The sequence below is a fragment of the Cornus florida genome, unplaced genomic scaffold (assembly GCF_030987335.1).
Source record: "Cornus florida cultivar Cherokee Brave unplaced genomic scaffold, ASM3098733v1 CherokeeBrave_3.0.0_Hap2_Chr11, whole genome shotgun sequence".
In the NCBI taxonomy this organism is placed as follows: Eukaryota; Viridiplantae; Streptophyta; class Magnoliopsida; order Cornales; family Cornaceae; genus Cornus; species Cornus florida.
Genome location: NW_026775581.1, coordinates 102,021,114 through 102,033,932, shown reverse-complemented (window position 1 = coordinate 102,033,932; position 12,819 = coordinate 102,021,114). Strand labels below are relative to the sequence as shown.

The window sequence follows — 12,819 nt, the reverse complement described above, 5'->3', positions numbered from 1 at the left end:
AGTAATAAGTTAAACGATGACACAAAACACAATCATCCATAAAGAAAAACTCAAACATTCAGTGCCCATCCAATTCTTACATCCTCAGGTGCCGAAAGAAAAAATTTCTGCCACTTCTCAGAATCATATAATAACTTCGATACCTTAGCGAATTGGGCCATCTCAATTCCAGGTATTTTTTGTAAAAAGAGCATGGAGGCGTCAAACATTTCATAATCTCTATCCTTTTTTGAGGGAGAGAGAACTTCATCATCTCCTTTCTCACATGAAGATACACGAGTAGAAGTAGAAGATGCTTTAGCTGCTTTCTCTATTGCAGCTTCCATTCTCTCAGCTCTCCTTTCAGAATTCTCATTCATGTTTGACAAGAGTGCAGCTATACCAGGAGATAAAGCATCTCTTTTGGCTTTCTTACCTTTACATAAAGGTGGGGGACTGACCTCACAACCCTCTTCCTTATCATCGTCATCATTGGGAGTGGGCAAAATGATTGTGGATGGTGCTGTAGTGGATGGGTGGGCATGCATCCCTCTTGCATATGTGTCCCCAAATATAGTCGACATCTTATCAAAATGCTTACATCCATACTTTTTATACTTATTTGCATTCGTAACAACCTACAAATTTTGTTACAATATTAACCACATAACCAATAGTATACAAGATTTTAATATTTATTTATGACTAATAATTAAATTACTAACCTTGCACAACCTGTCCCATCTCTCTTCCTCAACTATAACCATGCCCGTCTCATGGTTATATCCCACGCCAGTCTCCGATAATAATTTCTTAAACTCAGTATAAATTTTCCTCAAACCATTAAACTTATTCCGAAGTTGGGTTAAACCAAATTTTCTCCCCGTGTGAACATTCATTTGTTTGACTAAATTACTCCAACCACTTTTACTAAATGTTGTGCCACTACGATTATTAGCCTTAACTTCTTCCACCATAATATTCACGAATTTTTCAATGAGTGACTCATCCCATAACAATTTTCCATCGTTCGTAACTTCAGCCACTTTTTCAATTGTGAGAGAATCACAGCATTGTTCCACATTCTCAACATCATATCCATCTAACATATTAATAACAACACAATAATTAATAACAAAAAAAAAATAATAGTACACATACGTGAGAGGAGAAAGGAAGCACTCTTACTCACAAAATTTCACTAATAATTTTGGGTGAGATTTGTCCAAACTCAAAGGAGTTTCAATGATATTGTAATCCAAACTTAGGGGTGTATGTGAAATTCGCCCTAAAATGTTAGTACTTTGACATTTGAGACAGGTTTGTCATGCATGTCACTGTGGTAAACAAACAAGTAGTATTAAAGAATGATCAATTGATAGGTTAAACCACAGAGGCCTCTGCTTTCTTTGGAGATTGGTATTTCCCAAAATAATATGTTCTTCCAAACTACAGGGAATTATATAAATTATGTGTGTTGCATTCAACCATTTTATGAAATATAGGTCAAACAAAAGAATGAAATTGACATTTCAAAGAACCTCTTTCTAATAGAAGAAAAGTAACTTTGTCCAAGTCAAAAACAAGTCTGTTATTCTACCACAGACACTATTACCCACAATATAATCATTTGTACATGTTAAAATTTGTATATAAAGGTTAGGGAGTACAAGTCTGTTCAAACTCTTTTCCTTCATTGCATGGGAATTAATTGGATGTTTCTAAGGAACAAGACACCTAGTGAGAGTAATATTAAAACAGTCAGTTTCCACTTCATAGGAAACTTAAAGGATGTTTCCCCTTCCAACGAATTGACTGAGATTCTTCTGAGTAAAAAAGTTTGTTCCTAGCACAAGTAGGTACGCTCACTAATCTGCACACCACATTTTGGCATTATAACTAATCTCACATTTCTATGTTCACCATTTACCACATCCATATGTGCACATTTCTGTCAATAGCAAATTCAAAGTGTACATTGACATATAGAGCAGAATTTGGGGAATTTCGTATTAGATTCTTTCAACAAGGTACCTCTTACCTAATGTTGAGAGAGAATTTTCTGATTCAACAAATCATGGTGGTCTTTTCATTCAAATTTAGTAAAAAATGTAGCATAAATATATAATCTGATTCAACATGTGATGTTTTATTACACTTCCTTGCATTAGATATTTTTTTGTTTTGTCCTCGTCTTAAATTAAAATTTTTTTGTTACGTCCACATTGTGAAACCAGCTCACTTAATTTTTTTTTTTTTTTTTTGTCACTAGTCACTTCAAGAGAGCAGTTACAAAATGATGAAAGGGCAAATACCCTGATTCAGATAAATTAATAGCATATATATGAATAAGAAAAATGTCTACGCCTAAGATATTATAATTGGTTCAATCTCAAGGGTGAAGGAAGGAAGCGTACACAGTAAACTCTCTTATTTAGTCCTTTAAGTTCAATTGATAAATGAGGTCTATTAATCTATCTAATCAATATTTGATTCTTAGTAATTGTTATATAATAATTTATCGGTGGCTTATGCATAAACTTCTAGATCATGTGTGCATAAATCAGTAGTAAATTGTCAAAGAAACGTACGGCGAGCTTTTAAAGAAGGCATCGCCTCATGATACATTTCAGATTTAATCATTGGGTTTCAATTCAATCTCATTTTAGATGTTCATTGCCATCTACATTTCAGATTTGATCATCATATATCAATTCAATCTCATTTTAAAAGTTCATTGCCATCCTTTTAAAAGTTGTTCTCGATCATCGAGACAGACAAGGCTTCAATTTAAAGGTGGGGACTTGAATCATAACAGTATGATTTAAATATTGTTGTTAACAAGTTGCACTACATGTGGCTACAATGGCCAATCTCATGTGACCTCTGATATGTATTTACTTAAAATGTTTGGAAATGGTAAAAGAAGGGGAAAAAACTTGAATTTAAATGCCGAAAAGAATGAAAAAATATAACAAAAAAGAAAAGAAGAGAGGCGAGGAAAATAAAGATAAAAAAATGTTAAAAAGAGAAGAACGCGCTTTATTTTTTGTTGCTTAAATTTGTATCTAGTGGTACTTGAAAACAGTATAATTATTACCATATCATCAAGTCATATAACAAATCTATATTGAGGTCCATGTCCTTGTGCAAAGCACATACCCCTTTACTAGTAACATAATTAGAAATGCACTATTCACTTTGTGCCTTGGAATGCTTCGTGTATATACTTAACATCTTGAGCAGATATCACTTACAGAAATGCATTACTCTCTCAAGTTGCACTAGTAATAAATTTATCCTAATAATAGACATCATTTTTTTCACCAGCATTGATTAGTATACTCTTCATTTGGTACAAAACATTTTGATTATAGCACATCTTATTAGAAGACTTCACCTCACATAGTTGATAAAAATTTATGATCATCCTGGAGAATTTTAGCTTCACCTCTAATATTAATAGTCCTTGGGAACAAAAACTAATAGACGTACAAGTGGGGTTTAACAACGGTGTGACCATTGTCAAGTTTGCTGGAGGATTTTACTTCTCAGGAGAGCCCATGCTCTCGTCAAAGTAGAATATGAAAAGTCCTACATTGTAACATGAAAGGCACATGGGCACAAAGGAAAAATGACAAGCATAGGGTGTTTTGTTCAAAATTTGTTTAAGTACAGAACTTGGAAGGAAACTAATGGGAACGCTTATTGAAAGACAATGAGGGTCGATATAGAAGAGCATAAATTGATTAAAATATATATATATATATGTGTGTGTGTGTGTGTGTGTGTGTGTGTGTGTGTGTGTATACTGTTACATGTTCCAAATGAAAATAAACAGGACAAATAATCCACACAACAAAACAAGATAGGGACTCCACACAACTTATTCTAGCTTGAAAACCAATGTACAACTTTTGTCATGACCAATGTGAACATATATCCTTTTTTTGAATTGGATACCAAGGAGTTCATTCCATGTCCCCTTGATATGGAAGTGTTGCAAAGTATTGATTAAAACAAGGCATCTCTTTTGGTTGCTAGGGCGAAAGGGCCTATTTTACCTTCTTTCTTTTTTTTTTTTTTTTTTTTTTTTTTTTTTTTTTTTCATAAGGTGTTCCAGAGATTTTCTTATTGATTAAGAGCCATTTAAAGGTCATCTATAAATTCATCCCCTAGTTTATTAGGCAATTATCCTTCAAACTATAGTCCTTTTCATTTTCTATTCTTAAAAGATAAAGAAATGGATGCTATTATGGCAAACACCAACCCTCGTAGGCCATGGTGACCATGTCTAAGGTGCGAGGGTCACGTGTCCAACGAGTATTAGAGAAGTGACCATGTCTAAAGGTGCGGAGTCATGTGACCATGTTTTATGAAAAAATTGAAGAATGATATGGTAACTCCTTATAGGTAAGTTGATCCTTGTCCAATAAGAAATTGAATTTGAGGAATACTTGTCTAACAAGGAATTGGGTTTTGAAGACTCTATAAATAGAGATGGGTATGAGGGGTTTAGATAAAGAGAGAAAAGAGAAAAGATGTAAGGGGTTTAAGGGTGAGTGTTGTGAGGAGAGTGGAGAGTATATGTAATTCCCGAGTGTATACATGTAGCCTTAAAAGAGATAATGAGTGAGTGAGTGGGGTTTTGATATGTGGTTGTATATTCTCTTTCTTAATTCATAATAGTAAAATATCTCTCTCCCATGGACGTAACTCTAGAATTAGGTGAACCATGTAAAATATTGTGTTGTGCGTTGATGTGTATGATTGTTATCTCCATATATACTTGTGTTGATGTTGTGTAATGATGCTTCTACTGTGTGTGATGAATGATGGATTTAACTCTCAACAGCAACCGACCATTGAGTGGGTTAGAGGGAGTTAATTATCCCCAATAGTTGTAAGTAAGCCAAGCCTTCCACAACCGCAGTTCATCCACAACCGCGCTCGTCACCCCGGCTGACCGCTGTTCCGCGCTTTCTGCCGCAAACCATCCATCTCCGCCACAGTCTAAAGCCGAGCTCTGCACCGTCCGAATCCTTTGTTGCCGGCCGATCCGTATCGCCGCCCCGTGGCTGCGATGTTCCTCAAATTTCTCTTTTAGGTTTGACAAGTTACAGAGCATTTTGAGTATATATGTATAATATATCTTATATATATATTATATTTCAAAGGCCCAAAAACCTCGTGTTTGGCCACAAGTGTAACACTGTTCTAGTTCTGGAATCAGAACTGAGCTGAACTAGTTCTGAACCCTTATTTGAAAAATAGTTCTGTGGTAAACCAGTTCTAAAAAATATATAAATAAATAAAAATTAAAAAAAAATTAAAAACTAAAAAAAAACAAAAAACAAAAGAAAAAATTGCCGATTCAAATTGTGGACTCAATTTTGGAGCATTCAAAAACTTGAATATTCTATTGGAGCGCACGTAGAAAAAAGGGCAAATGATAGCTTTGTCTTTCAAGTAAGTACCTCAAATTTTTATACCGGCGAATCTTCCGTTAGCGGTTTCATTTTTTTTTTAGGTAATTAACTTTTGTATGTAAATTTTAGGATAGAATAACTTAGACGTAACCTTAGGTTCACACTTTCTTTTATTTTATTTTGTTTTTGTATTTCTTTTTCTTGAAAAAAAAAAAAAGAGTCACACACTCACTCCCTTTTATTTTTATTTTATTGATTATCTTATTTGTGCATCTTTTAATTAGCATTTGCATAAGGTATTTAAGGGCAAAACCCAAACAAATACAGTTGGGATTTCATCACCCGTTTTTCATAGCCCACAAATCATTAAATCCTTGCATTTGTCAAATCCAAGCCAAATTTAATTTAATTTTAAAATCAAGTAGACATTGGCCATAGGGTTTTCCACATAGCTCATAGGATCCTCTTGGACAGAATTAATTTTTGGTCACTCTAGTGAGTACCTTCCAACTCGACAATGTCTAAGGAAAGTTTTGTCTAAGGGTGTGGGCATACCGTCATTAAGCAGGCCTCATCCTCCCCACACTTCCTAGAAACTTCCCTGGTTGTCATGTTGGTAGGCCTTAATTGGTAAGCCTCTAATTATTCTAAAAGAGAGTAGGAGCTTTTTCATAGGAGCTTTAATTACTTTAGAAAAAAAATCATCATCCTTGAATTTAAGCTCAAGATTAAAAAGCCAAAAATATTTGTGTGGTTTGTGTGTGCACTCCGATGTCTAGCCCATTTTTAGGACTAATTCTTAAGGGCTTTCCCTCAAAAACAAAAAAAAAAAAAAACAAAAAAAAAATTTGTGTACTCTTTAGTGTCCGTTTTGTATGCCCAACTGGTTAAGAGTTAACAAACGATTAATCCGTTGTTCTAGTGATCCTTCAATCTTTGCTTTGGAGAAAACATCCTTATTTTCTTCCAAATCCAATTATTCTCCAATGGATCCACCACTTGCACCACCAGTTCCACCACTTGTTCCACCAGCACAACCGGTTGTCCCCCCTACTCTTAGAACTTTGAATGACTATTTTGCCCCTATTACAGCCAATCCACCCAATTATATTGTTCTTCCTCCAGTCGGGCCTCAATTTGAGATTAGAGCCCATATCAGCAACATGTTGCCCAAATTCCATGGATTTGAGAATAAACAACCTTATGTCCATTTAGGGAAGTTCCTAACCATTTGAAGTACTTTCAAAAATCAGCATTTAGATGACGAGAGTGTCAAATTGCATCTATTTCCCCTATCCTTAGATGATAAAGCTTTCTCATGGTTTAACTCTTTTCCTCCAAACTCCATTAGAACATGGGATATACTTGTTAAAAAATTCATGAACAAGTTTTATCCAATGCAAAAAACTGAGTTAATGAGATATGTCATAAGCACTTTCAAAGGGAAAAATGAAAAACAATTCCATCAAACTTGGGAGTGTTTTCATGATTTACTTCTCAAATACCCACATCATGGCTTTGAGAAAGCACAATTAGTTCATTCTTTCTATAAAGGGCTTTCTCCTACTAACCGAACCATGATTGAGTCAATGCACCAAGGAAAGTTTAAATCCCAAACTCCCGAAGAAGCTTATGCTTTCTTAGAAGAACTTGCTGAGAATGCCAAAGTTGGAACTGGAACCCTTACGATGACGAATTCTCTAGGAATGATCCCTTCAAAAGAACTTCCAATCCTTTTGAGATCAAACCCGAACCTGAATTCAAATCAGTGATACAAAGTCTAACGGAAGGAGTCAAAGATTTGAATAAAAAATTTGATGCCTTAGCTCTCATGTCCACACCTGTAAAATGCAATATCTGTTCAAGTTCATTTCATCTCACTGAGGCTTGTCCAATCTACTATACATTTGAACCTTCAGATGCATAAGTTTGTGCCTATAATACCTATAGGAAACCGATGGCTAATTCATTTAGTTAGACTTATCATCCCGATACAAAAAACCATTTGAATTTTTCATGGCGACAAAATTTGCCTCCACAAAACTTAGGTGGTCCTCTCAGTTTCCAAGGTAATCCCAATAGTCCAGCACAACCTCAAGGTCCTCTTGTCCCTCCAGGATATTTTCCTAGGAATAATCAGTTCAATCCAAATAGAGAACTTATAATTGATCCAATTAGCAATTGTGTTGCTCTTGTCCCACAGCACCACCGTGCTACCAATTATGAGGACACTCTGAAAATGTTTGCACTTAATCCTAATCAATCTAACAAGCAATCAGATCAGAGAGTTCAAAATTTAGAGAGTCACTTTGACCTCTTAACTCAGAGTCAACTCTAATTTCAACAATCTATCTAAAGTCAATTGACTCAACTCACTTTTGCACTGTTTGAAAGACAAAAGGGTACCTTGCCTAGCCAACCTGAAATTAATGCAAGAGGTAAAGAAGTGAATCACATTGGAACTTCTCCTCCCACTGACCAATCAAATAATTAAGTGAACTCCATTTTAACCCTTCGGTCAGGGAAGAAAGTCAATAATCAAGTTGAGCTACCCACCCAAGCTACAAGTGCACTATCCAAGTCTAGTGCATCAGACTCACCCAACACCAAAAAGGACCAAGGTTCCCAATCTGAACCAATCTATCTTCAGTCTTATGTCCCCCCCCCCCCCCCACCCCATTTCCTTCTCGACTAGTCAACAATAAGAATGAGTCACAATACAGTGAGATCTTAGATATTTTTCAAAATTTTCATATCAATATTTCATTTCTCACTGCTATTAAACAAGTTCATTCTTATGCAAAGTTCATCAAAGATTTAGTCAAAAGCAAAACCAACATCCTAAAAGAAGCTTTCATAGCCCAAAATTGTTCTTCTTTCCTACAAAATCAAGTTATGGTTCAACATAAAGACCCGGGGAGTCCAACTGTCATTTGTAAGACTGGAGAAACATTTGCTGACCATGATTTGTTGGATCTAGGTGCTAGTGTGAATTTGTTACCATATTCAGTTTATTTGGAGCTAGGCTTAAATAATTTGAAGAAAACTGATGTTAGGATCCAATTAGCTGATCGTTCTGTCAAATTTCCAAGGGGTACAATTGAAGATGTGATAATGAAAATAGCTGATTTCTATTACCCGGTTGATTTCATTTTTCTAAATACCCAACCTACCTAAGGTACGCAAATTCCTATCATCTTAGCTACCATTCTTAGCTACCGCTAATGCTGTGATCAATTGTCTTAGGAACATGAAATTGGAAGTCAATGTGTTTAATTTGATGAAACAACCTCCTGACTCAGATTCCATTGAAGAAATTGGTCTTATTGAGTCATTAGTCGCTCACACCTTTGAGAACTCTTATGTAATACCCCTAATTTTAAAAGGATAGTCTCGGCATTTTAACTATTGTTTAATTGCATTTTTTTTAATTATTTAATTGTTTATTTGCTTGTTTATTTGAATTAATTGAGAATTATGTTATTTAAATGAATTTTTTTTTTATTTAGGTGTTTATTTAATTGTACTTGTTATTCTTTTGAATTGAATTAATTGTATTCTTTATTTTATTTAAATGTTTTATTTAATTGTTTGTTTTAATTATTTGTTTTCCTTGTTATATGCTTATGTGGATTAGTGAATTAAATGTTTTAATAGTTTTAGGGTTTTATTTTCTTCACGGATGTAGCCGACTTGGTTATGTAAGTAAGTTAGTTTTCCTTTCCTTCTCTCAATATAATTAGAATTAGGGTTGGTATTTGTATAAGCTTATATATATACCTTTATACGTCTGCCAAGGGTTTGTAAACCCTGTTCACGCATACAGAGAGACAGAGAGAAACAGAGAAAAATAAAGAGAGGAAGATTAGGGTTAGGCTTAGACTAAGACTGAATCAAGGAGGGGAAATTGGCTTGCTCGTGGGTTAAACTAGGAGCAACAGTGGTCGGTGAAAGCAGTAAGGTCGCCGAAATTATTAAAGACGACGATTTAAGGTTTTGAACGGAGACCTAAAGGCAAGTCTCTGTTCTAACTATTTCCCCTAAACCTTTGTTCTGTGCATGCCTAGGTAGACTCCAGGGGTTTAATTAATGCTATTTTTTTTTTATTTTTATTTTTATTTTTTTTTATGTATGTTTAAACTATATTTAAACGCGTTGAATTAAACTGGTTTGCAAATTCTTAAAGTTTTGTTAACTGGTTTTTGCTGTTTTTGAGTTTACGCTTTGTTTAATTGAGATCGTTGATGCATGTCGATGTCTTATAATTAATCTGGGACGTTATATGAACACTAGAACAAGTATGTAAAACATTACAGAGGCCCTGAGTATAGCCGGAGGCGAGGAAGACGAAGCAGAAACACATAACGACTTCAGGGAGTAAGAGAGCAGGCTCCCAAAAGGAGGGAGCTAGCTCCATCATTGATGGAGCCAGCTCCATGGAGTATGGATCCTGTTCCCAACTCCTTAAAGTAGGCTCCCAAGTTAATGGAGCATGCTCTCAACTTATGATAGCTTGCTCTGGCCCGAAACGCACAGTTTTTGTCTTTTTAGGGGTTGTTTGGGCTGTCCAGAGTATTTTTAATCCGTTTAAATTACACTGAAGGATGTAATTAATTGTGATGGACCTATGAAAATATTATGAAGCATTATCACATTAGTGTATTAAAGAATGAAGCAACATGAAGATAAATAAAAGCCTACATGTTGAGCACTGTTTTGTTAAGTTGTTTAATTACTGAAACTTACTAAATCTTTCGCATATGATTTAATAATATTTAATCATATTTCAACAGTGTTATAAGGGTGATGGAATACCGGTAATTAACTAGACTTGGTTTGGATTAAATTGATATTTAATTTATTAAAAACGGTATCAATTTCTAGACTGTTTGGGGGATTTAATTGCTTACCATAATGCTAGCATTTTGTGTAGGTATGATTAAACAGTATTAATCATGTTTAAGCACTGAAATAAACATAATTGATTAACTGAAACTGTAGTATGCTTATATGGAGTTATTTGATGTTTTAACGGTTTAGATTGCATCAATTGTTGGATTTATGGATTGTTATGAAATTTACGTTTAAGAATTTCACTATAATGTGTTCAGTAACAATTCTGATTATTATTATATTGTTCTGGATTATAATTGATGAACTGTTTGTACTGTTTTGTCAATTGTTGGATTTGTTGTGTGTGTATGCATCGGTATGGGACGGTGGCATACTAGGGACGGATTAGTTCAAAACACTAAATCCTACCTATTCTGGAATAAGTTGGATTAACTATAAAAGTTAAGTCCTACTTATATGTATGTATATGCACCGGTATGGGACAGTGGCACATCAAGGATGGCTCAATTCAAAACACTAAGACCTACCTATTCTGGGGATGGATTAGTTCAAAACACTAAGTCCTACCTATTCTGATGTAAGGTGGATTAACTATAAAAGTTAAGTCCTACTTATATATATATGACAGTTCAATAAACATTTGAATGTCATACCTTGAATGGATTATATATATATATCTTTATGGATGGTGCCGTGATATGAGCTTGAGTCTCAGGATCATGGTTAGGGTACGTATATTGCCTAGGATGGATAACTAGACATAGTTGTTGTTCCCTGGTAAGTCTAGGTATACATGACCACGTTACGTGCGATTTGCATGTTACCTTCTATTCAGGCTGAGACTACATTATAGTCTAGTGAGCGTCCCATAGTGTGTACTTATATCTATATGGACTACTTTAGTTATTGTTCAGCTATCTAGGATGTATCTGCGTATCGGGTTTCTGTATAGATTGTAGTAGGATAGGACTTGCATGTGGGCCTGTCCCACTCCCTTATTTTTCAGGTGTTCGTCACTTCCAGGGTTAGAGCTTGATCGTGCAGAGCAAATACAGTCACTCACTCCTCCGACTACGTAAGACTACCTTCTATTTTTCACTTTAAATTTTATTACAGTTGTTTCCTTTTCAGTGTGGGATTTGGATAGGGGTCCACCAAATGGATTCCCGAGTTGTACAGATATTGAAAAGTTTGGAATTTATATTAATTTATAAATTTTGAGGATTTTATAATTTGAATTCTTTTCAACTTATTATTTTATTCTTATTTCTTTTTAGTATTCTGTGCTTATTTACATATTAATTGTCTGGTATCCCTCGGATCTATGCTCGGACTTGATCATTCATGGCTCTAGAATCGAGAGGTATCACAATTGGTATCAGAGCACTCCAAGTTCAGTGTCTCTAGGATTCTATCGTATAAGACTTCCGCATAGCGTACTCTATTGTCTAGAGCTTAAGTTTAAGATTCGTTGTATTCATTTACGGTTTGGTTTAAAGCGTACTGATGTCTGTCTTTCTATGTTAACAGAATGGTTAACACTAGAATCAGACGGAACAACAGTCGACAAAGGAGAGCGGCACGTAGACAGCAAGATCGCCTACGGCGTCAACAAATGGAAGAAGAGCAGCAACTGCCTAGGCTTCAGGAAAAGGAGCAGGGGGAAGGAAGTCAGTTGTACACCGAGCAGGAGGATGTACAGCAAACTCAGGGGTCTCAGGATCGGGGTTACAATCAAGGCAGGAATCCAGAGTTTTCTCCTCAATTAGTTTACATCATTGCTCAGGCTGTAGCTACAGGCGTAGCAACTGCACTTCAGAATCAGTCACACGTTCAGCGAACACTCGAAGCAATACCAGTGGTTCAGAATGTGGTCAAGGTTCATTGTTTTGGCTGCGGAGAGGATGGGCATACATCTAACCAATGTCCTGGGTTAGTTCAGAGACAACAGAATAGGGGACCATAGGCAGGACGGGATCAGTGTGATACCCCTCGGATCCGAGACGCAGGTTGATCAGGCCCAGGCCCACACCCGAGGGATATCAAACAATTAAAGTATTTTAAAACGAACACGGATTACTAATAAATGAAAAATAATAATAATATAATAAGCTGAAGGAATACTAATTTAAATCCTCAAAAAATATAATTATTGAAATCTGTTAAATCCAAACTCCATAGGTTTACAACTCGGGAATCCATCTATTGGACCCCTTATTAAAGATTCTCAAACCGAAACTAAAATAATATAAATAAAATCTAAAGCTAACATAAAGAAGATTCCTATATAGTCGGAGGAATGAATATCTGTATCTGCTCTGCACGTCCAAGCTCTAACCTTGGAACTGACGAACACCTGAAAAATAAAGGAGTGGGTCAGGCCCACATGCAAGTCCTGATCTACTACAATCCAAACAGTAATCCGATACGCAGATACATCCTAGATAGCTCAACAATATCTAGAGTAGTCCATATATGTATATATAGTACACATTATAGGACGTTCGCTAGTCCAATAGGTCTGTCTCAGCCTGAATAGAAGGCAACATGCGAAAAC

General features: G+C 35.4%; 1 protein-coding gene across 1 annotated transcript; it reads right to left on the bottom strand.

Moving 5' to 3' along the window:
- Positions 1-50: 50 nt before the first annotated feature.
- LOC132281710 (uncharacterized) lies at positions 51-1,088 on the bottom strand. The gene is made up of 2 exons (XM_059783385.1): positions 705-1,088; positions 51-617 (listed from the first exon to the last, which is right to left on the bottom strand). Exons 1-2 carry the CDS (start codon positions 1,086-1,088, stop codon positions 51-53), a joined length of 951 nt encoding a protein of 316 aa, XP_059639368.1.
- Between the last annotated feature and the right edge of the window lie 11,731 nt (positions 1,089-12,819).